The following is a 21802-nucleotide window of genomic DNA, read 5'->3' as shown; positions in this document are numbered from 1 at the left end:
TTGATTTTAATTCTAATATGTTTTTGTTGAATAACATATGAAGAAAATTGTTAATATAAGGTTGATGCTATTTTTGTAAGATAACGATATTACAATAAATTGTTTCTAAAATTTTGTTATTTCTTCTGTAATGTTTAATTAGCTAATTTTTATATTAAATTTTTATTCCTTATTGTTATCTACTAAATATTCATATCTTACTCGATATAATTTAAATATGAAAAATGCAATTATATGTGGTAATATAATATTTGAGTAAGATATAAATATTCAATTATCTGATTGGTACAAGGATATGGATGAAATTAATTACCCATAAAGATGATGATGATGATGAATATAATAAATGAAGATGAAGATGGAGGATATGAAATCACACTCAAACCCAAGCTATTGTCATCTCGAACAAAAACGAGTCTTGATTCTTTACAACTTGGAATGAGATGTCTCTCTATGAAAGAAAAATAAAAATAATTATGATAACCCCCACATATCTTCTATCTCTCACTAAGTTATAAATATTTTTAGATACGATTTTATAAATTTATATTAGTGAGACGGGTCGACCCGATCTATATCTGTAGTGAAAAGTAATAACTTTTGGCATATAAAATAATATTTTTTTATGAATGAGATTGAATATGAGTTTTATGTCATAAAATTGACTTTACGATCAAATAAGAATTTTTGTGTTTAAAGTTTTTTAAATCATATCTCTGATCAATTTTCATAATTATGATTTATGATCTTATTTTATATTAATATAAATCAAACTATTTTTGAAAAATAGATAAAATACAAAATATATTTAAAAAATAAAATACTATTAAAACACGCAATATTACATTGTCATAAATTTTCATTTCCTTTTCAAAGAAGCAAATCTTACCTAAGATCGCATTGTCAAGAGAATCCCACCTCGAAAGTCGCTACTTGCACTCTGCTCTTACGTAAAAACCATTTCCAGAAAACCGTCGGTTGTGTAATTTTCTCCCCAATTGTGTTTCGGGAAGTAGAAAATTAGCAAGGGAGCGAATGGCCGAGCAGTTGACGGAGGAGCAGATCGCCGAGTTTAAGGAAGCATTCAGCCTTTTCGATAAGGATGGCGATGGTATACTGATTTATTTTTCCTTCTCGATCGATCTATTTTCTGTAGTTCTATTCGCTAATTTTTTGCTCTAGATTGGTTCTCTTGTTTTTCAGATCTTTGCGTCTGCTCGGTGAGTGAGAATTCATGAGTTGAATGCTTCTACAGCTTCGTTTCTGTTATTTTATATGTTACATTGGTGAAATGAATGTTTAAAGTCGAGAGATTGAATGAGAAATGTGAGTTTATTATGTGTTTTTTCTACTTTTTTCCTACGCATGTTAGGCTATGAAATATGGATGTAGCTGTAGCTTTAGGCTTCTTTTGGTTTATATGTTTGGTGCTGGAAAAAAAGCCCCGGAACTGAAAGATTTCAAGGTTTGAATAGTTGTGGCAAGTGATTTATGGGTTAACTATATTCATCGATTGAGTTGATTGCTAGATGGATCAAGGTTTTCGAATTTACATTCTGTTATTAGTCCGGTTCTTAGTCTGGTCTCTTATCCTGTTGGCAGGTTTATGATGTAGGAAGTGTTAGTATTCACAGAATCATTGTTTACCTTTGTTAACTGTCGTTAGAATTTGCTTAGTTTGGTCTGGGTGGAATTGGATCTTGATTCTTGTATTTGTTGTGGATGTGAGCAACTATACATTCTCTTCGTTCAAGACTCAAGAGAATTGGTAGTTTCAACTGCATGTTATTTAATATATTCATGTGATCATGAATGCAAAAGACACAATAATGTTCTTGGTTTGTAATTTTTTGAAGATCTTATGTACTCGTACCCATCTCTGGTATTATATATTCGATTGGGAAATGGTATTTTATGGAACTTATGTGCATTTCAACTCTATTATTATTGAAAACGTGTAGTTTCATATATACTTAAATATTTTTGAAGGTTGTATCACGACTAAGGAGTTGGGAACAGTGATGAGGTCACTTGGACAGAATCCCACCGAGGCTGAACTTCAAGATATGATCAATGAAGTTGATGCTGATCAAAATGGTACCATTGACTTCCCCGAATTCTTGAATTTGATGGCTCGAAAGATGAAGGTGATTTATCTTTCCGGTCTGCTTAACTTACTTTTGATAGAGGTTGATTTTGTTAGGGTATATTAATATGCTGTAAGCTGATTAAAAATGAGGTTTATGTATATGATTATCTAACATGGATTATCATTCATTTGTATAGCTGTTACATTTTCAGTTCTTTCATATTTATATGTGAGGAGTTACTGGTTTTTACTGCCATTTATGATTGTTATAGCTCTTTCCATCTCCAAACTTCCATGTTTCTTTCTGTGCTCGTAGTGATAGTCAAATAGTTTTAGGATCTGAGAACCAAGACCACTCTAGATATTTTATTGCTGTGTTTGGGATATTGTATCGATTGTATGTTTGTGCTCATGCCATGCCGGTAAAATTTACTTTATTTACTGAATAAAGTGACTTCATACGCACTAACATTGAATTCGTAGCTAGCTGGGGTGAATATTTGATAGCGGTGAATGACATCATCGAGTGTTTACTTGGAGATGTTAGCGTCATGGAGAGAAATTTATACATCAATGCCTTTGATAATTCAGTGTTGTCCACTTCCTATAAAAAGGTGTAATAGAATATGATTTTGGGGGGAAGTGAGAAACTCAATGATTCTAAATAATTGAGATTGGGTAGCAGATTCAAAATGTTATAAGTACGAAATAAATATCCTGAGGAAACTAAACATCCTTCTTTTTTTTTGAAGGATACCGACTCAGAGGAGGAACTTAAAGAAGCTTTCAAGGTATTTGATAAAGATCAAAACGGCTTCATTTCTGCTGCTGAGGTATTTCTATCCTTTAATCCACTCTCTCAGTTTCACTCCTGTTCAACTTTACCCATCAAACAAAGCTTTTGTCTCTTGATTCTTTTATCGTTATCTTTCAACGTACACCTACTGTATCATACCAATCTCGCAGCTTCGTCATGTTATGACAAACCTTGGGGAGAAGTTGACAGACGAGGAAGTCGATGAGATGATGCGAGAAGCTGACTGTGGATGGTGATGGCCAAGTAAATTACGAGGAGTTTGTTAGAATGATGCTTGCCAAGTGATTTTTGGAGATTATATGGAATCTGGAGTTGAAAGCATTCGTTAATTGGGTACTACCATCTATCTACCTACTATCTGTCTTATATGGCATAATCGTTTATGCTGTTCTGGACTTGAACAATGAATTTAGTCTAGATTGTTAAGGACACATCAACCTCAATATCTGTTCCTTCGAAAACATTCTTCTGTTTACTTTTAAGTGCCTATGAATACCACTCGGTATTGTTTTTTGAATTTTGAAGTGGGCTAATTTTGTTTTCAATTCGGATGGTTGTCGTCGTGTCGAGTTGAATCGAGTTCATAGGATTACATAAGAAAAATAAAAAAACAAAATTAAATAAAACTAAGCCTTACACTGAAACTTACCCACTTGTTTACAACGTGTAGTTTTTTATTGTTGCAAACTAACTTTTTTTTAGTCACGTCGAGCTTCATTATCTACCAGCATGGCAACATAGCTACACTTATCTGAACACAAGTATTATATTTAAAAAATTTATCTGAATCAAATATTTTTGTTCCACTTATTTTAATTACTTTATTCAACTCTTATGTTTTTTTTAGACAAAAATTTGTGTGAGACGGTCTCACGGGTCGTATTTTGTAAGACAGATATCTTATTTGGGTCATCTATGAAAAAGTATTATTTTTTATGCTAAGAGTGTTACTTTTTATTGTGAATATCGTTATGGTTGACCCGTCTCACAGATAAAGATTCGTGAGACCGTCTCACATAAGACATACTCTTTTTTTATGAAGTTAATAAATAATGAGAATGTCATTTTAATCCCCGAATTATGGGGTTCGTGCATGGTTGTTTATATATGCAGTCATTAAAGTTTAATGCTATACTATTTTATATCCTAATTTAGGTTAATTGGCAGTGAATCAAATTTCACGTTAAAATATTTATGTGAAGGACGATAAAACATAATCACATATATGATTGCATAACTGAATTTGATTTACTCTCTAAAAATATCACACACATGATTAAAGATCTAAGAAAAAAACTTGTGTGAGATGGTCTCACGGATTGTATTTGTGATACGGATCTCTTATTTGGGTCATCCATAAAAAAAAATTATTTTTTATGCTAAGAATATTATTTTTTATTGTGAATATTGGTAGGTTTGATCCGTTTCACAGATAATGATTCGTGAGATCGTCTCACAAAAGACCTATTCAAGAACTAAATAGCATTCTGGGTAAGCTTAGCAACATTTTCGTCGAAGTTGTTGCACAGAATTTGACTAATATACATTAGAGTGTAAATATCAAACGCATGATTAAAGAACTAGATAGCATTCTGTGTAATCTTAGCAACATTTTCGTCGAGGTCGTTGCACAGAATTTGACTAATATAAATTAAATTCAAAGATTTATTCAATGTGCATCGACCGCAAATTTCTTGTCAAAAAAATAATACATTTTCGACGAGTAATATAATAACCAACGTCGTAACAAATGTCCAAGTCCATTCTAATAAATAAATTCACACAATAATAACTCCCTAATTAAAACCCGATACTTATTACTATTAGAGGTCTTCATCGGTAGGTTCGATTCGATTTTCGATTTTCGATTTTAAAAATATATAATTCGATATCCGAACCATTTTTTTCTGTTCGATTATTTCGGTCGGTTATTTCGGTTTTGATACAATTATTTAAATTAATAAGATAAATATATTATAAAATTAATATATTATCTTTTTACATGATTTCTTAGTAAAACATTTAAATATAAAGTCTAAATGAATTACATAAACAACAATCAACTAAATATTATTCAAAATAATTCATCGTTCTCTGATATAAAAATATAATTATTAATTTAATAAAATTTCGGTTTTTTCGATCGGTTCGGTTTTAACATATATAATCCGAAACCGAATCAAATAGATTTCGGTTTTTAATATTTATATTCGAATTATAAAATTCAGTTTACGGTTTGATTCAATGTTCGAATTTTTCAATTTTATCCGAAATTTGAACACTCGCTCATTACTACTAACATTGTCAGGAATCATGATATAAAATTAATTTACAAAAATGGCAAGAAAATAAAAGAAAAAATTATATCCCGAGCACTTTTCTAAAAATCTATTGTTCATCTGTAAGAGAAGATGCGTTTCCAGCAGAATGAGAGGACGAGTTCTTGTGATTGTGCATCCAAACCTTGAACACTTTCCTGCTGATCCCTATCCCTCTGCAGAACCTCTCGATTTCATCCTCTTCTTGATCTTTCCTCTGCAGCTTCCACCCCAGATTCTCCGCGAAGCCCAGCATTTTCTCCTTTTGCTCCTCCGAGAACTTGGTCCGGAACCTCTTCTTGTTGATCGAGGACTCCGGGGAGTACGGGATGGCTGCCGCCATTTGTCTGTCCGACCCCCTGCCGTCGCTGTAGTTTATGATCTCCCCCACCACCTGGCTGCGGTGGGTTGTGCTGTAGGTGACTTTCCGGTGGAAGCTACGGTGGCAGCCGCATGCAGCGCAGCTGAGTAGACCTCCGGGGGTGGTGTAGTCCGGTGTGAACTCCCCGCAGCCGTCCGTCGCGTAGCTACCCAGGCTGGCTGCATGGTTTCTTTGGCATTCTCTGTATACTTCATTGCCACTGCTGTTGTCTCCTCCCTCCATGTATATATGTGTGTGTGTGTGTGTATCCCTCTCCCTCTCACAACACACACAAAGAAAGAGAAACAGTGTTTTCTTTCTCTAGTCTCGCAGTGGAGATGGAGATGGAGATGGAGATGGAGTGGTGTATATAACAATGGTGTTTGTTGGGTATACAATTTGAAGATAAACGTGGTTGCAATGAATTCTACTGTTCCTGTTGACCTAACTATTTTTACATTTTTTACCTTTATTTGCATCTTTTTTGTGGAAACTGGTTGTACCATAAAAACCATGTTACTCGTGGAAACAAAACATAGCCTTTCATATATGGAATTGAAAGAGTATATACGAGGTTGGGACATGGGATGCATGTTTGATTCGAATGATAAAATATTAGTCGATTATCCTAATTTTATCTAATATTTGATTCAAGATTTACCATAATTAGAGTAATTTTCTAATATATTATTTTATAATTTATATATCATATCATTTATCATCTCTATAAAAAAATCATGTATTAGCGACGGTTTTTGTTTAAACCGTCGCAAAATTTACGACGATTTTTGAAAAACCGTTGCAAGTTAAAAATTTGCGACAGTTATTGAGAAAAGTGTCACTAATTAACGACGAGTTTTGAGAAAATAGTCGTTAACTAGATCATATTCGGTCACTGATTAGTGACCGTCGTTATTTGCGACGGTTTTGGTCATATTTCGTCGCTAAATTGGCGACGGTTTATATCACAGCTGTCGCTAATATTAAACCGTCGCTAATTAGCGATTTTGAGAAACCGTCGCAATATGTTTGCGACGGTGATTTTAGTGACGGTTGTAATTTCCGTCGCTAATTTGATTAGCGACTGTTTTAGCGACGGCAAGTAGAATTTTATTTTGTAGTGTCACGAACCAAACATTTTAGCGATGAAAACTAAATGTTATGCATATATGATTCAAGCAATTAAACTTTTAGTTGTTAAAATCTCAAAATGGAATGAAAGAGTGGTCGCATCTAATTTTTTTTAAATAAAAAAATACGTATGTGTCGATCTGTCCCTTAATTTTTCTTAGTTTCCAACTCAATTCTTCCTGTGATGTTATGTCTGAGCTGGAGATTTTTTTTGGGTAATAATTAGTAATCATTTATTATATAGGAGTGGGATCTATTATTTTTATATATCTCAATAAAAATAAATTTATTGTATATGCTACGACAAATCGATAATGGACAGCAAGATTTTGTAATTTTCTAATTATAGGAAACACGACTTTTCATAATCAATATCCCATTGTGTTTATTTATTTTTTTATGTATTATTTCATATTTGTGAGTACAGAGTCTATGTGGCTTTATTACAGCCACTGCTTTTCTTTTTCAGATTTTTTTTTTATAAGGTTAAATTTTTTGCACCAAATCTCTTCATATTTTCTTACATGAATAATTTATTTATTTTTCTAAAGAAATTTAAATTAAAATATAAAATAAAATAAATGTGTTGTTTACTTGGTGATTTCATTGAGGGGATATAATTTGAATGCTAAAAATCGATTAGTAAAATATATAAGATTGTTTGATGTGAATGATGATATCCAATTTTTTTGTATAATTTTGCATTTTATTCAAGTTTTACAATAATAATTGGAGTTTAAAAATGGTTATGATATCCTTCTCTTTCGATTAATCATCACATTTTTCATCGTCATATTTCACGAGCCAAATTGAATTTATATGCGATAGATATTTTAGATATTTAATGTGTGTTCGATGCAATAATTGTCCTTGCTTGGTAGAGCGATCGAACCGTGGTGCTTGAGCTGCTGTGCGGTTTAAAAGATTTGAATTGCACCATTACCACCAGCTATAGCTTTTGGTAAAACGGCAAGCGCTCAGTCCTACAATTGGTATCAGACCCAATATCACGATTTCAATTCTCATTGATTGCAAGGAATGCAATTATTGGGAGGGAGATTGTTGGGTGCAATAATTGTCATTGCTTGGTAGAGCGATCGAATCGTGGTGCTTGAGCTGCTGTGCGGTTTAAAAGATTTGAGTTGCATCATTACCACCAGCTATAACTTTTGGTTAAGCGACAAGCGCTCGGTCCTACAATGTGAGTTTTGAATATGGTTGTAAAAAGCATCGATAATATGTATGAACTAAATTACATGGTCACAATAATTGATACGAAAAAAACGTTACTTAGAGTTAAGTATTTATAAATCAAGATGTAGAAGCTTATGAAAGTGATATATAATATATATATATATATATATATATGATGTTTTTGAATCCTATATTTATGACGATAAATAGTTCAAGAAAAAATAGTTTCTTAACTGATGATATTTAAATAGATATGATGATGTATATACTTCATCTCGAGTAATTTTTCATATATCTCAATATTATTAAATGAGAAAAGTCTCTCATATTTTAATGAAAATTTATATTAGACACAATCCAAAAAAAACGTAACTAAATCAATGTAGTTTATATCATTTTTTAAGTGGGAATTTAATTTTAAAATAGAAATTACTTTTAATCTTTTTATATTGTTAAATTTTAGTTTCATTCAGTTATTTTTTTCCTAAAAAAATTTAGTTTTTTTTACGACATGAAGCTGATATGAATCTAACGTATGTAGTATCACATCAAAACTTTTGATGAAAAATGACTAAAATTACAACGATACAAATATGCAAAACCAAATTTTCATTTTAAAATAAAAGATTTAAAACTATATATTTTGATCTCAATTTGAGCTTCACATCATTTTATAAGTTATAGCAAGTAGTACAATTGTGATCATAATGGTTCCATAAACATTATTTATTATTATTAAAAGACTAAGCACCAGATAGATTGGAGAGAGTCAGCTTGTCCTGGTTCATGAACACATTATATATTAACAATAGGTCTTTTTGTGAGACGATTTCATGAATCTTTATCTGTGAGACGGTCAACCCTACCCATATTAATAATAAAAAGTAATATTTTTCATGGATGACCCAAATAAGATATCTGTCTAATAAAATACGATCTGTGAGACCGTCTCACACAAGTTTTTGCCAGTATATTAATTGTAAACCACATAATTAACTCATATTTTTTTATCAAATATTAGTTATATCATATCCACATAACCAGAGCCACCCATATTTTAATTTTAAAAAATAAAGAACGAATTAATATATTTAAAACATAATTATAAAAATATTTATATTAAATAATTTTGACGAAGTATTTGCTTGTTTGGCTCGTGGACTCGGTATGGAATATCTATTATTACAAACATTTTTAAAATTCATCGAATCATATGAAAGTGGATTTGAATTCCATGGTAATGCACGTTGGGTGCATATATAAAATATTCTAGTGTGTCTATATTTATTAATGAATAAATAAAATAAAAAAATAAATTAATAGATAAGTAAATATGATAAAGATAAGATAATAAAATAGGAAAAAATAAAGGAAAAAGTAAAGGTCACGCCATGATGTCTCTATATTGCTAAAGGCTTTGAGGAGTATTCCATTGTCTCCTATTTTGTAGCCATTATAATACAATTGAAAGGCTTTCTTTTGTAGAATCTAGTGTGTAAGGTCTTCCCCAAAGTTGCAACTTGCAAATTTTGTAGAATGAGATCAATTAAGGCAATGCAAGAGGCCGGGGCGGATCAAAGCAAAAGACTAATTTCCGTCATTTTATTTAGCAATGATTATCCTTATTTGATGATCAATTGAAACATGACGTTTTAGACGTTCCATGGTTGCAAACCATTTGAATTGTAGTTTCATGTATACCACCGAGTACCAATTATAGATCTCGAAAAAAAACACACGATCCTATGAAATATATATTATGAAAAATATATAATAGTATTATCTTACGTCGATTGATCATTTTCGCACGATATTATTAGACATGAATTAATTGCTCGTAACTCGATTTTTTTATGTGTGAGTATATATGATGCGATTCTTCTATCACGAAAAGCAAACGCACTCGAAAACGGAGTCACGCCCTCGATTTGATGAAACAAAGAACGTCGTGTTGTCCCGATCTTTTTTAAACAAGTAATTGTTATAATATTCACCTCTAAATTACGAATAACTTAGCAACAAATATTAACGAAGATAATAATCGATCTCAAACGAACCTTCAAAGAACTCGTTTTTGACAACTCGAGTGAAGAACAATCGACAAACGCTACAAAGTGTTCAACTTTGATAAGTTTGATTTGAGAAACACAAAAATGTATATAAAGCTAAGCTTTGAAATTGAGAGAAAACTCAATCAATTGTATTAAAACTCGATGTCCATTCTAAAAATTGCTTACAATCATCAAATTTCGTGTAAATATTATTTACAAATAAAAAAGATATAAAAAATCTAGTTACCTAATTAACTAGGACTCTAAACTAGGAAATAAGACACTTTTCCGCAGGTGGCGTGCTTGGGTGCGATATACTACCGCTCGAGTGCGAAGTGTTCTGGACTGGGCGTGCTCGGGCGGTAAGATTTTACTGCTCGGGCGCCGAGTGTTCTGGAATTCACCATCTGGACAGTGACTGTGGCTCTCGAGCGCGAAATTTTACGACTCGGGAGCCAGGCATACGCCCGAGCGCGAAGTTTTACCGCCCAAGCGTGGAGCTCTCGTGTCTTGATTTAACATCCTTTTCATAATTTAGCACTTAATAACATAGAAGTGTCTTCCAACTTCATTGCTATGCACACCGAATTCTTTGAAGTTTCGAATCTTACTTGTATGATCTTGACGACACAGCAGTCTGGATCTCCTCCCAAGATTTAGCACGTCATGCTCGACCAGATTCATTTCTCTGTGTGTGTAGTAATTCTTGATGTCTTATGCCACAAATCAATATTATGATTTGGTGAAATTAAAATGATATAAAATATCAAAATAAATAAATAAAAATGATATTCTAAAGTGAATATGACCTCTCTTGCCACGCTAGAGGTCACTTGACAAGATACCTCAGCCGCAATTGACGTTTGTTTTAGAACCAATTATTGGTATCATTAACTTTGATACTTATTATGGCCTATAAACCATGAAAGGTTTTGTATCCAACAAAATATATGTTTTGAGAATGAAAATTTTAAATATTTTATGCGTAAAAATACGAAATTTGCTATCTCAATATCCGTGTCCTGAATCTTACACGAATATAAAAACATGTCTGCCATAAATTAGACACATTTACAACTTCACGAACATAAAATAGTTTCTACATTCCGATTTTACGTGTAAAAATACTAATATGACCATATCAATACCCGATTCTTGGATCTTACACGAATATAGGAAAACATGGATGTCACCAAATAGAAACATTTACAACTTCACGAACATGAAGAGTTTTTACATTTGCAATTTTATTCGTATTTTCGTCAAAATACGAATTTTACCACCTCAATACCCAATTCTTGGATCATGCATGCCACCGGTTTTTACATTTGCAATGTTATTCGTATTTTCGTCAAAATACGAATTTTACCACCTCAATACCCAATTCTTGGATCATGCATGCCACCACTTGTACACACTTACAACTTCAGGAACATGAAATAGTTTTTACATTTCACACGAGGAGTTTTAACGCATGTTCCTGCTCACGCTAAGACTTCCGATATTCGAACCCCTACATGTGATTAAGACAGCTACACAGTACGAAGACGAAAAAACCAGCTCCAAATCTAATGCAAGTAATGAAGGATTTGACCGTGACAAAGTATTTGGAAGTACTCGTGCTATATTTGCTCGGGTAAGTTCCTGGTTTGGCTTTGGTTGGTGCCGATGGTAATTCTAACACTCAGGTTAAAATAATCCGAAAAACGTGGCGACAGCGAACACCAAAAACAAAGCTCCGCAAATTTATCCAGACTGATTTGAAAACAGCAGTAAAAATAAGACAAACACGAACATCAACTGTAAAACCTTCTTGGACAGGACATAATCGATTTGTTGACCAGTTTTTTGGATATGTAGCATGAGAGAAATGACCCTCCTAGTACTGAGATAAATGTTGCTAGCAGATGGCCTGAAATGGCTACACTTGCCACTCCCGATGGAGACTTTAGCATGGATCCAATCAAGAAAAAATTTTAGTTGCTCAAGTTTTTGAAAAAACGTAGGCGTTTCTACAAACATATTTGAGAAAATATTACCAGTGCTGCACCAAGAGCCAATGTGGCAAGCATTGAACGGTCTCCCCATTCCTAATATCTATAACAGAAAGCGAAAATACAATGTTCTTCGTTAAATAAGATGCACTGATTTGCACCCCGCACACTGAAATGGCTAATGGAGAGTCAAATTCATGAAAGTTTCATAATCCATTATATTGAGCATGAAAGATGCATAAAATTTCAGAAAACGCTTACAGCAAAAAAATACAAGGCTGAATGACTCGCCCAAAACTTCGATTGGAGAAAGCTTCACCGACATCTACAGAAGGAACGAGAAATGAAGAGTTAAAATGAAGAAACCATAAAGATTCCAAGAACAAAAGAATTACAACTGTGACAAGTTGCAACAAAAATACGACCTCTTCAGCAGGTTCTTTAGATTTCTGGATGCCTCTATGATCAGTTTTAGCCACTGTTGGTGGAAGCTTCCATGCCTCTCTAATTGATTGAAGACCAAAGAAGAGCAACAAAGTTACTGCTGCATACTCTCCGATCGGCAATGCTGTAGAATACATAACGAAATTAGATGGAAAAAATTGTCAAGAACATATTTCAACATAAGACACAAAGACCTATAGTAAATGAATTTTACTGCTTGTTCGAAATTGAGCAGGAACTGACTGAAATAGCCGACCGATCACGATGGACACTATCGTCTTAATTGTCAGTGCGCCCATTGATCCCAAAAGAACCTGTATGTTGTTAAAACCACTATGAGACTTTACTTTTCCTCAATCAACATTACACTTTCTGTTGCTCTAGTTTTAGACCTATTTTTGACAAAATTTAAGTTGTGATTTAATAAGCAATCACCAACTCCAAGTATGGTCCATTCTTGATTGATTTGAGGATTGGATGGCTTAAATTGGTTGACAAGTTCGCGACTGCTCATATAAAGGTCCAAACATTCCCCGGTAACCAATGTGAAACAAAACCTATTAAAATGAATTTACCACCTTAAATCGAACTCCATTGGCTGTTGCAATGGGGCTGGTTTTGAAAAATTAATCAGGAACAGCGTAGGATCAAGCATATGCAACCGTGCCAAAAGCTATAACTAATGCTAATAGTGCAACTCAAATCTATTAAATCATATATCAACTTGAACGCTTCATTTTGATTAATATGTCATATGGGCAGCCACCTAGAACTATAGAGGTGATTGTGATTGTTGCCCTTGACCAAAAATAAATCACCTTTGGTCAAGTTAAGAAAAGCTTTTATATCCACTCCATGCAATATTTAAGTCAACTCTGAATTACTTCTACCATAAAAGATTGATAGCCATAACAGCACGATGTGAAGCCGAGCTTTATTAAATGCAAAGCAAAGACAGTTTGCAAACAGATTTTGATAAACATTATACCAAGGAAGATGGGCTAAGAGGTCAAACTTCGGTCTCTTGGTACAGCTTTTCTCAATTTTTTAATTATACTTACAAAAATTACTCTTGATATCTTATTTATCTATTTTTGGCCGACTTCCTGAAATTTTATTTCATTTAAATGCATTAAGTTATTTTATTTAAAAATCACCAGCATTTAAATGCCTGAAAAGCAATTCTCATACGTAGCATGTGCTAATATTCAAACAATCCATATTTGAATTCAACAACACAATTAACACATGGTTTGAGATTAGTCAAAAATGGTTGGTTTGATTATGTAAGCAATGAGGTTTTATTTTTTGTTTTTCCCTAAACTTCACCTATAAATACCCATCCATTCTTCATTTCAAAAACACACCAAAACACAAAATCTCTTCATCTACAATCATAAGTGTAGAAGTGAGACAAAGGATTTAGTGTGAGATTTCTTAAGGAGTGTTTATCCTTGGAAGGAATAGGATTAGTGGAGAGAAAGTGAGTGTTAAAATCAAAGTGTTCTGGGTGAAATACTTTGTATTCTCAATTCTCTTGTCTTCTTTGTTATTAATAAAGAAGTGATCTCCTTGAGAGGTTTAAAGTGGACGTAGCCCAATCTTGGGGTGAACCACTATAAATATTGGTGTTTATCTTATTCATTGTTGATATCACTTATGATGTTCCGCTGCGATGTTACCTCGTTTATTTCCGTGATATCCCAACAACTGGTATCAGAGCTAGATTCTCAAATACTATAGGAAGTCCTCGAGCTAGATTCTCAAATACTATAGGAAATCCTCGTATGCTCTGTGGTTGCAGCTTAGTCTGAACTTTCACATCAGAAAAGGCTTTCTAGACAGTATTGGGGAAGTGGTTCTTTTGTGTTCAGGCTTTGACGATTAATTCGTTGGTAGCAGTCACAAAAGATAGATGTACGCACAAGCAAGATGATTAGCCTTAATGGCTCTAATTATCAACTTTGGAAAAGTAAGATGAAAGATCTTCTATTCGTCACCAAGATGCACCTACCAGTGTTCAGCGAGTCTAAACCGGATGATAAATCAGATGCCGAATGGAACTTCGAGCACGAGCAAGTCTGTGGATACATCCGACAATTTGTCGATGACAACGTGTATAATCACATCTCTAACGAGATACATGCTCGTACGCTTTGGACAAAGTTGGAGACACTATATGCCTCCAAAAGTGGCAACAACAAATTGTTCTATTTGAGCAAGCTTGTCCAGGTTCGATACAAAGAAGGAACTTTGGTTGCAGATCATCTGAACGAGATTCAAGGATTCGTGGAGCAGTTATCAAGTATGAGCATAAAACTTGATGACGAGGGGATAGCTCTGATTGTGCTAGCTTCATTGCCAGAGTCTTGGGAGACTCTGAAAGTATCACTCATGAACACAAGCACCAGGAGGAGTCGTGAGTATGAACTTCATCAAAAGTGGCATCTTGAATGAAGAGATGAGGCGGAGATCTCAAGGTTCCTCTATCTCACAGTCAGATGTTTTGGCTGTTGAGTCAAGGGGTAGAAGCAAGATCAAGAAAAACACAAATCAGAAGCCAAGAAGAAGCAAGTCCTCGAGGAGATATGCCAACGTAAAGTGTTATCGCTGTGGAGAAAACGGACATATTAAAAAATACTGCCGAAAACCGAAAGACAAACATGAAACCGATGATGAGCAAACAAACGTCATTGACGAATTCAATGTTGTTCACGAGCTAGAGCAGGAGTCCGTAAATTTGGCAACTCAAGTAACTAGTTGGGTGATCGATATTGGAGCAACAGTCCACGTCACATCTCGAAGAGAATGCTTTACATCCTACACACAAGGGGACTTTGGTGTGGTGAGGATGGGGAATAATGACTTATCCAGAGTCGTGGGAAAAGGAGATGTGAGCTTGACTACCGTGGATGGCTCTACACTGATCCTGAAAGACGTTAGGCATGTGCCAGATATGCGCCTGAGTCTGATATCGGTCGAAAGACTCGATGAAGAAGGTTTCTGTACAACCTTCCGAAATGGGGTATGTAAGATTTCAAGAGGATCACTTGTGGTGGCAAAGAGATTAAAGATGTCAAAGCTATATGTAGTTCAAGAAAATCATTCTGAAGGAAGTGAACTACGCAGGGGAAGAAAACTCAACAGAGTTATGGCACCGACGTCTTGGTCACATAAGTGAAAAGAATCTTACACGCCTTGTGAGCAAGCAAGTTCTGCCCGGTATAAAGCAGGTTCATATGAAACAATGCACAAACTGCTTAGCCGGAAAACAAAACAGAATATCATTCAAAAGTTCACCTCCTAGCAGAGCCGATAAAATTCTAGATCTGGTGCACTCATATCTATGTGGTCCGATGCCATTGTCGCTCGAAGGAGCTAGGTACTGGGTAACTTTTATCGATGATCATTCTCGGAAAATTTGGGTGTGGACACTCAAAACCAAGGACCAAGTTGCGGAAACGTTCAACAATTTTCTAAACTTGGTCGAACGGCAAACATGCACTAAACTCAAATGTATTCGAACAAATAATGGAGAGAATACATTGGAACCTTTGATGAGATATGCAAAAGGAACGGAATCAGACATCAAAACACCACCAAAGACACCACAACTCAATGGATTAGCTGAGAGGATGAATAGAACTTTGGCAGAAAGAGTCAGAAGCATAATCTCACATGCAAAGTTGACTAAGGAATTTTGGGGTGAGGCTGTGGTTGCTGCTGCATATATATTGAATCGCTCACCTTGTGTTCCTCTCAATTATGATGTCCCGGAGCAGGTGTGGCAAGGCAAAGAAGTTTCCTATAATCATTTGCGGGTATTTGGCTGTGTTGCTTATGTTCATATACCAAAGGATGAAAGACAGAAGTTGGATGTCAAAAAAAGAAAGTGCATATTTATAGGCTATGGTGAGGATCAACTTGGTTACAAGTTTTATAATACAGATCTCAAAAAGCCTATAAGAAGTCGTGATGCCATATTTCAGGAGAATGAATTCTTGGAGACCGCGGAAAAGGAGAATTTTGGATCTGAACAAGATCTGGAATGGTGGCCTTCAACGGTAAATCCACAACCGGTTGAAGATGAGGAATCGCAGAACGATCATGAGGATGATGATGAGATCCGTGTTCACAGTGAACCACCAGCAGAAAGTTCTCGTGGTACAATAACCACACGTTCTGGAAGAGAAGTGCGACCCTCAACCAGATATTCCTCAAATGAATATATCATGCTAACTGACGGGGGAGAACCAGAGAGCTTCGAGGAAGCTATTACCGGTGAACACAAGGATAAGTGGATGGAGGCTATGCAAGAAGAAATGCAATCATTGCATGATAATGAGATGTTTGAGCTGGTGAAGTTGCCGAAAGGAAAGAAAGCTTTGAAGAATAAGTGGGTGTTCAGATTGAAGCACGAAGAACACAGTAGTCAACCAAGATTCAAAGCTAGGATTGTCGTCAAAGGTTTCGGACAGAAACATGGGGTCGACTTTGACGAAATATTTTCACCTGTGGTGAAGATGACATCCATCCGGATTGTGCTAGGGTTAGCAGCAGAGCTAGATCTGGAGGTGGAACAAATGGATGTCAAGACCGCATTCCTTTATGGGGATTTGGAGGAAGAAATCTACATGGAGCAACCAGAGGGGTTTGCAGAGAAGGGGAAAGAGGATCTCATGTGCATATTAAAGAAGAGTTTGTAAGGTCTCAAGCAAGCACCAAGACAGTGGTACAAGAAGTTTGAATCAGTGATAACTCAACAGGGATTCAAGAAAACCACTGCAGACCATTGTGTGTTTGTCAAAGATACCTCTGATGATGATTTGATGGTGCTTCTGCTCTATGTAGATGACATGTTGATTGTTGGCAAAGATGCTTCTGAAATCAAAGGCCTAAAGAAGTAACTAAGCAAGACTTTTTCTATGAAAGACTTGGGGCCAGCAAAAAGAATTATTGACATGGAAATCCATCGAGACAGGTATGTCAAGAAGACCTGGTTGTCGCAGGAAAAGTATATTGAGAAGGTACTTCAGATATTCAACATGGACCAGGCCAAAGCGGTTGGATGTCCTCTTGCCAACCACTTCAAGTTGAACTCAAAACAGAGTCCTATTACAGAGGACGAGGAAGAAGAAATGAAAGGTGTTCCATATGCTTCAGCTGTTGGAAGTCTGATGTATGCCATGGTATGTGCTCGGCCGGATTTAGCTCATTCAGGAGGTGTAGTGAGTAGATTCCTTTCAAAACCAGGAAAGGAACATTGGGCTGCAGTAAAATGGATATTCAGATATCTACGGGGAACCTCTAAACATAGATTGAGTTTTGGAGGATCCAGACTTGAGCTTGTAGGCTACACAGATGCAGATATGACAGGAGATGTTGACTCCCGAAAATCTACATCAGGATACCTGATTACATTTGCAAGGGGAGCTGTGTCATGGCAGTCAAAGTTGCAAAAGTGTGTAGCATTATCAACCATTGAAGCGGAGTTCATTGCAGCAACTGAGGCATGCAAGGAAATGTTATGGATGAAAGGGTTTTTGGATGAATTAAGTTTTGTGCAAGATCAATACAAGTTGTTCTGTGACAGTCAGAGTGCAATTCATCTTGGAAAGAATCCTTCTATGCATTCAACATCAAAGCATATTGATGTTCGTTATCATTGGATACGAGATGTATTGGAGATGAAGTTGTTGAAGCTTGAGAAGATTCACACGGATGAAAATGGATCTGATATGATGACCAAGACATTGCCGAAATGGAAGTTGGAATACTGTAGAGCTGTTGCAGGTTTGATTGAATTCACAAAATATGCTTGAGGGGGAGAATTGCTAATATTCAAACAAGCCATATTTGAATTCAACAACACAATTAACACATGGCTTGAGATTAATCAAAAATGGTTGGTTTGATTATGTAAGCAATGAGGTTTTATTTTTTGTTTTTTCCCTAAACTTCACCTATAAATACCCATCCATTCTTCATTTCAAAAACACACCAAAACACAAAATCCTCTCATCTACAATCATAAGTGTAGAAGTGAGACAAAAGATTTAGTGTGAGATTTCTTAAGGAGTGTTTATCCTTGGAAGGAATAGGATTAGTGGAGAGAAAGTGAGTGTTAAAATCAAAGTGTTCTGAGTGAAATACTTTGCATTCTCAATTCTCTTGTCTTCTTTGTTATTAATAAAGAAGTGATCTCCTTGAGAGGTTTAAAGTGGACGTAGCCCAATCTTGGGGTGAACCACTATAAATATTGGTGTCTATCTTATTCATTGTTGATATCACTTATGATGTTCCGCTGCGATGTTACCTCGTTTATTTCCCTGATATCCCAACAACATGTTCATGCTTTGAGTGAGAGAGAGAGAGATAGTGAGTGAGAGTGAGAGTGAGAGTGATAGCGAGAGTGAGAGAGAGAGAATCATACCATTATCTGTTCATGTTGCATGGCCAACAAAGCAGCAATGAAGAAAGTCTGTTACATTAAAATAAATTGTAGTCAAATCTATTGTGCTAGATCTGCCATCTCGAACAAGCAATCAAAAAGGAATTGCAGTTAATAATGGGACAACGGATCAAGGGTATTTTACAAGGTACAGAAAGCTTAAGCTTAAACTTTGACTTTAACTATGTCAAATGAAACAACTACGTAATTCAGAAACAAAACACCATAGTCCATCTAAAAGAGTTAGAAAGGCATACAACTATTTATGGTTAAAAATATAAATAAAAAAGGTTTGGCTACATAAAAGTCTTTGAGAACTATACTTTACATCCCTCTATGGTGCAAAGTGCCTTATCAGAAAATGAATATATTTAAAACTGGAAGACATGCATATGTACATAACTCAATTTCATTTTTCTGCAATATATTACCTTGTCAGCAATCTCAGAAACAAATATCAAAGAGAATGCAGCGGAGAAGCCTGACTTTGCAACTGCCGTTAAGAGTGATGAAGGTCCTTCTGTAAAGGCAATCAGTGAATGTGCTAAAGCGCATGCACACAGAACAAGAGCTATGGACAATGGCAAAGGAAATTGATGGTGAGGTGTCTCTGCCATTCACGAAAATATATGATGGTCAGGACAGAAAAAATATCTAATTGGTCTGTTTGCAGTCAGTAACACAACATCTACAAGTAATAAGATGTGCATGAACATAATGACTAATATAAGAAAATGTAAATCAATACTATTAAACTTTATATTTCCCATGTTTCTCATAAATCTAGCTGAAGGAATTTGATTCAACGTTTTCATATTGGGTTCTTGCCAATGCCTGGTACTCTTTTTTCATTGGTCCTAGTTGTTGAAGCCGTTTGTCTCAAAAGTTCAAGCTCGTAGAAGGCTGTACAGTCAACAATTTTATACAACATGCCATCGTATGTACAAGTTGAAGATTGAAAATATGTGCCCGGAACGTAGTATCAAAGGAATTCATGTGCGAATGGTGGTCATTAAGCAACAGGCACACCCAAAACCAACTTAATCAAACATTACACTCCAAGATTCTCGAACCTATGACCTCTTTGCTCTATGCTGAACCCGTAGTCCCAAAAGCTCAAACTTGTGGAAGGTGTTAGATTCCATAATTTCCTACTCAAAAAACCATTAAAAAAAAAAGATAATACGAGTTTATATCAACACGTGTGAACACAAAAAGTATAAGAAACAGAGGGAAACGGAACAATTGGGTATCAGTTTCTGACACCATTGAGATAACTCCCACATCTCCATCAACCTCTGAACAAATGAAGCACTAAAATCATGCATTTTGTACCTGTAACTTAATGGTTGCAAGTTAGTGTGCGCCACATGAATGACCTTGAAGGACGCGTTTGAAAAAATATTTTCATTTTAGGAAATTGAACTCTATTCTTGGATACCATAACATAAAAATAATAATCGATTCAGGGTAAAGGATCAAACAGTAATGCCAATGTGCCTTCCAACGCGGTTTGTATGGTCATTGTTTTGTTGTTGGTCATTGAAGCAAGCATAACAATTTATTTATTGTAAATGCGCCTCAAGATATAACAAGCTAGATGATGTTATGAGAATGATACATACAATATGGACTAGCACACTCAAATGATTGGAAAGATAGCAGAAATTAGACTGCGCACACCTTTTTTGGAGAAAAATGTGGCCTTAATAAGGGTGAAATACTTCTTTAAAGAGAACATGAAAATGAAATGCTTTGTTCAAGTGTTTATAAGGCTTCCATGTCATGTTCTCATGGTCGTACATGTTCTCATGGTCGTACACTCAATTCAATCTTTAAACGCTTGCTCAAACTATAAATAAAGACTGCAAATATTTTCAAACAAAAAATTTTGTAGATAACATGCAATTTAGATGAAGAACCAATATGTTGTCTGTCAACAGGGAGATTGTGTTTGTCATTCTCATGTCTCTCTTCATAGCCACCAGTTCCCGTTCCACTGTTTAATGAATGTGTTCTGATTGATCTGCCTATGTAAACTGACTCCAGAACCTCCCGATATTGAACTGCATAAGTTGTCATTACCGTTGCTTCAAAGCATGGTTAATAACAGAAGCATGAACAACAATATAAAAACCCCTATAAATTGTACTTCCTATAAACACAATAAACAGGGACCTGTCGTTACCACAATTTTGGTGAAAAAATAGGTATTCATCGGGTGAAATTTGCAATGCCGAACAGAATGAATTTAACTTGTTACGAGACATATTTGGCAGCCATCCCAGCATATGATTCAAACACATGGACGGCAATTTTGATTCTTTAAGCAACTCACCGATTTGAAAAGAGTTAAATGACAAGGCAGCTGCAGATTAAACTCTATGATACAAAATACAAAAGTACATTTTACAACTCACACAGAAGCAGATACATCGTTGCTATTAGAACGCAGATTGATACCCCGAGTACAAATTCACAAGAATGTAAAAACCACTGGGAGCCATAAAGTTTCAACCTTTTATCATAATCCCACTCCCATTTGACCCAAAAAAAAAAAAAGAACTTGAATTCTCAACACTCGAGATCGTAAAACACTAAAGAACTTACATTGCGTAGAGATCCTTGTGGGCACCAAAAGAGAGAAGGGCAGTGAACCAATCAAATCATAATAGAAACTATCACTTGGGGCGTCTGAAGAAAACCCAAAACTTGCATTTTTCTCAGTACAAATGACCTTCTGTCACAGAATCGTTAACTCCATTCTCAATGATTCTTGGGTTCTTTTTACAAGGGAAGCGGGAAAGCAGAGATGTGCAAAGCCAAGGTGAGACTTAAGAGGCAGAGGTGCGAAAAGGAGATTGCGTGGCCCCTTGCTTCCGAAGTCTTTGAAAATTGGAACTTTTAATCGGTTTATTTCATCCTTGCCGTGAACATTGCCCATGATAGGAT

The 21802-nt window shown here is 35.2% G+C and overlaps 3 protein-coding genes across 15 annotated transcripts; 1 reads left to right on the top strand and 2 right to left on the bottom strand.

Moving 5' to 3' along the window:
* The first annotated feature begins 878 nt into the window (after positions 1 to 878).
* Positions 879 to 3423, top strand: LOC142529795 (calmodulin-like). The gene is given in 5 exon segments (XM_075635438.1): positions 879 to 1111; positions 1990 to 2147; positions 2842 to 2922; positions 3056 to 3130; positions 3132 to 3423. Coding segments are annotated over 5 exon segments (450 nt in total). The 5' UTR covers positions 879 to 1035; the 3' UTR covers positions 3192 to 3423.
* Positions 3424 to 5197: 1774 nt separating this feature from the next.
* On the bottom strand, positions 5198 to 5955 carry LOC142529404 (zinc-finger homeodomain protein 11-like). Its single transcript, XM_075634938.1, has one exon. The coding sequence runs from the start codon at positions 5826 to 5828 to the stop codon at positions 5295 to 5297; it is 534 nt and encodes a 177-aa protein (XP_075491053.1). The 5' UTR covers positions 5829 to 5955; the 3' UTR covers positions 5198 to 5294.
* Positions 5956 to 10703: 4748 nt separating this feature from the next.
* Positions 10704 to 21754, bottom strand: LOC142529364 (protein PAM71-homolog, chloroplastic-like). 13 transcript variants are annotated; one of them, XM_075634883.1, is made up of 10 exons: positions 21461 to 21754; positions 19931 to 20916; positions 19337 to 19460; positions 18833 to 18880; positions 12614 to 12713; positions 12381 to 12523; positions 12211 to 12280; positions 12001 to 12051; positions 11803 to 11907; positions 10707 to 11716 (listed from the first exon to the last, which is right to left on the bottom strand). In XM_075634883.1, the coding sequence occupies exons 2-10, from the start codon at positions 19993 to 19995 to the stop codon at positions 11646 to 11648; spliced, it is 777 nt and encodes a 258-aa protein (XP_075490998.1). In that variant the 5' UTR covers positions 19996 to 20916; positions 21461 to 21754; the 3' UTR covers positions 10707 to 11645. The 13 variants fall into 13 exon arrangements, with proteins under 13 accessions (XP_075490993.1, XP_075490992.1, XP_075491003.1 ...); XM_075634878.1 differs by having other exon boundaries at positions 10704 to 12051; positions 19931 to 20146; positions 20757 to 20916; XM_075634888.1 differs by adding an exon at positions 12792 to 12956 and having other exon boundaries at positions 10705 to 12051; positions 20773 to 20916.
* Between the last annotated feature and the right edge of the window lie 48 nt (positions 21755 to 21802).

Source organism: Primulina tabacum, chromosome 16, assembly GCF_025594145.1.
Source record: "Primulina tabacum isolate GXHZ01 chromosome 16, ASM2559414v2, whole genome shotgun sequence".
Classification (NCBI taxonomy): Eukaryota; Viridiplantae; Streptophyta; class Magnoliopsida; order Lamiales; family Gesneriaceae; genus Primulina; species Primulina tabacum.
This window is presented reverse-complemented; position numbering and strand designations above follow the sequence as displayed.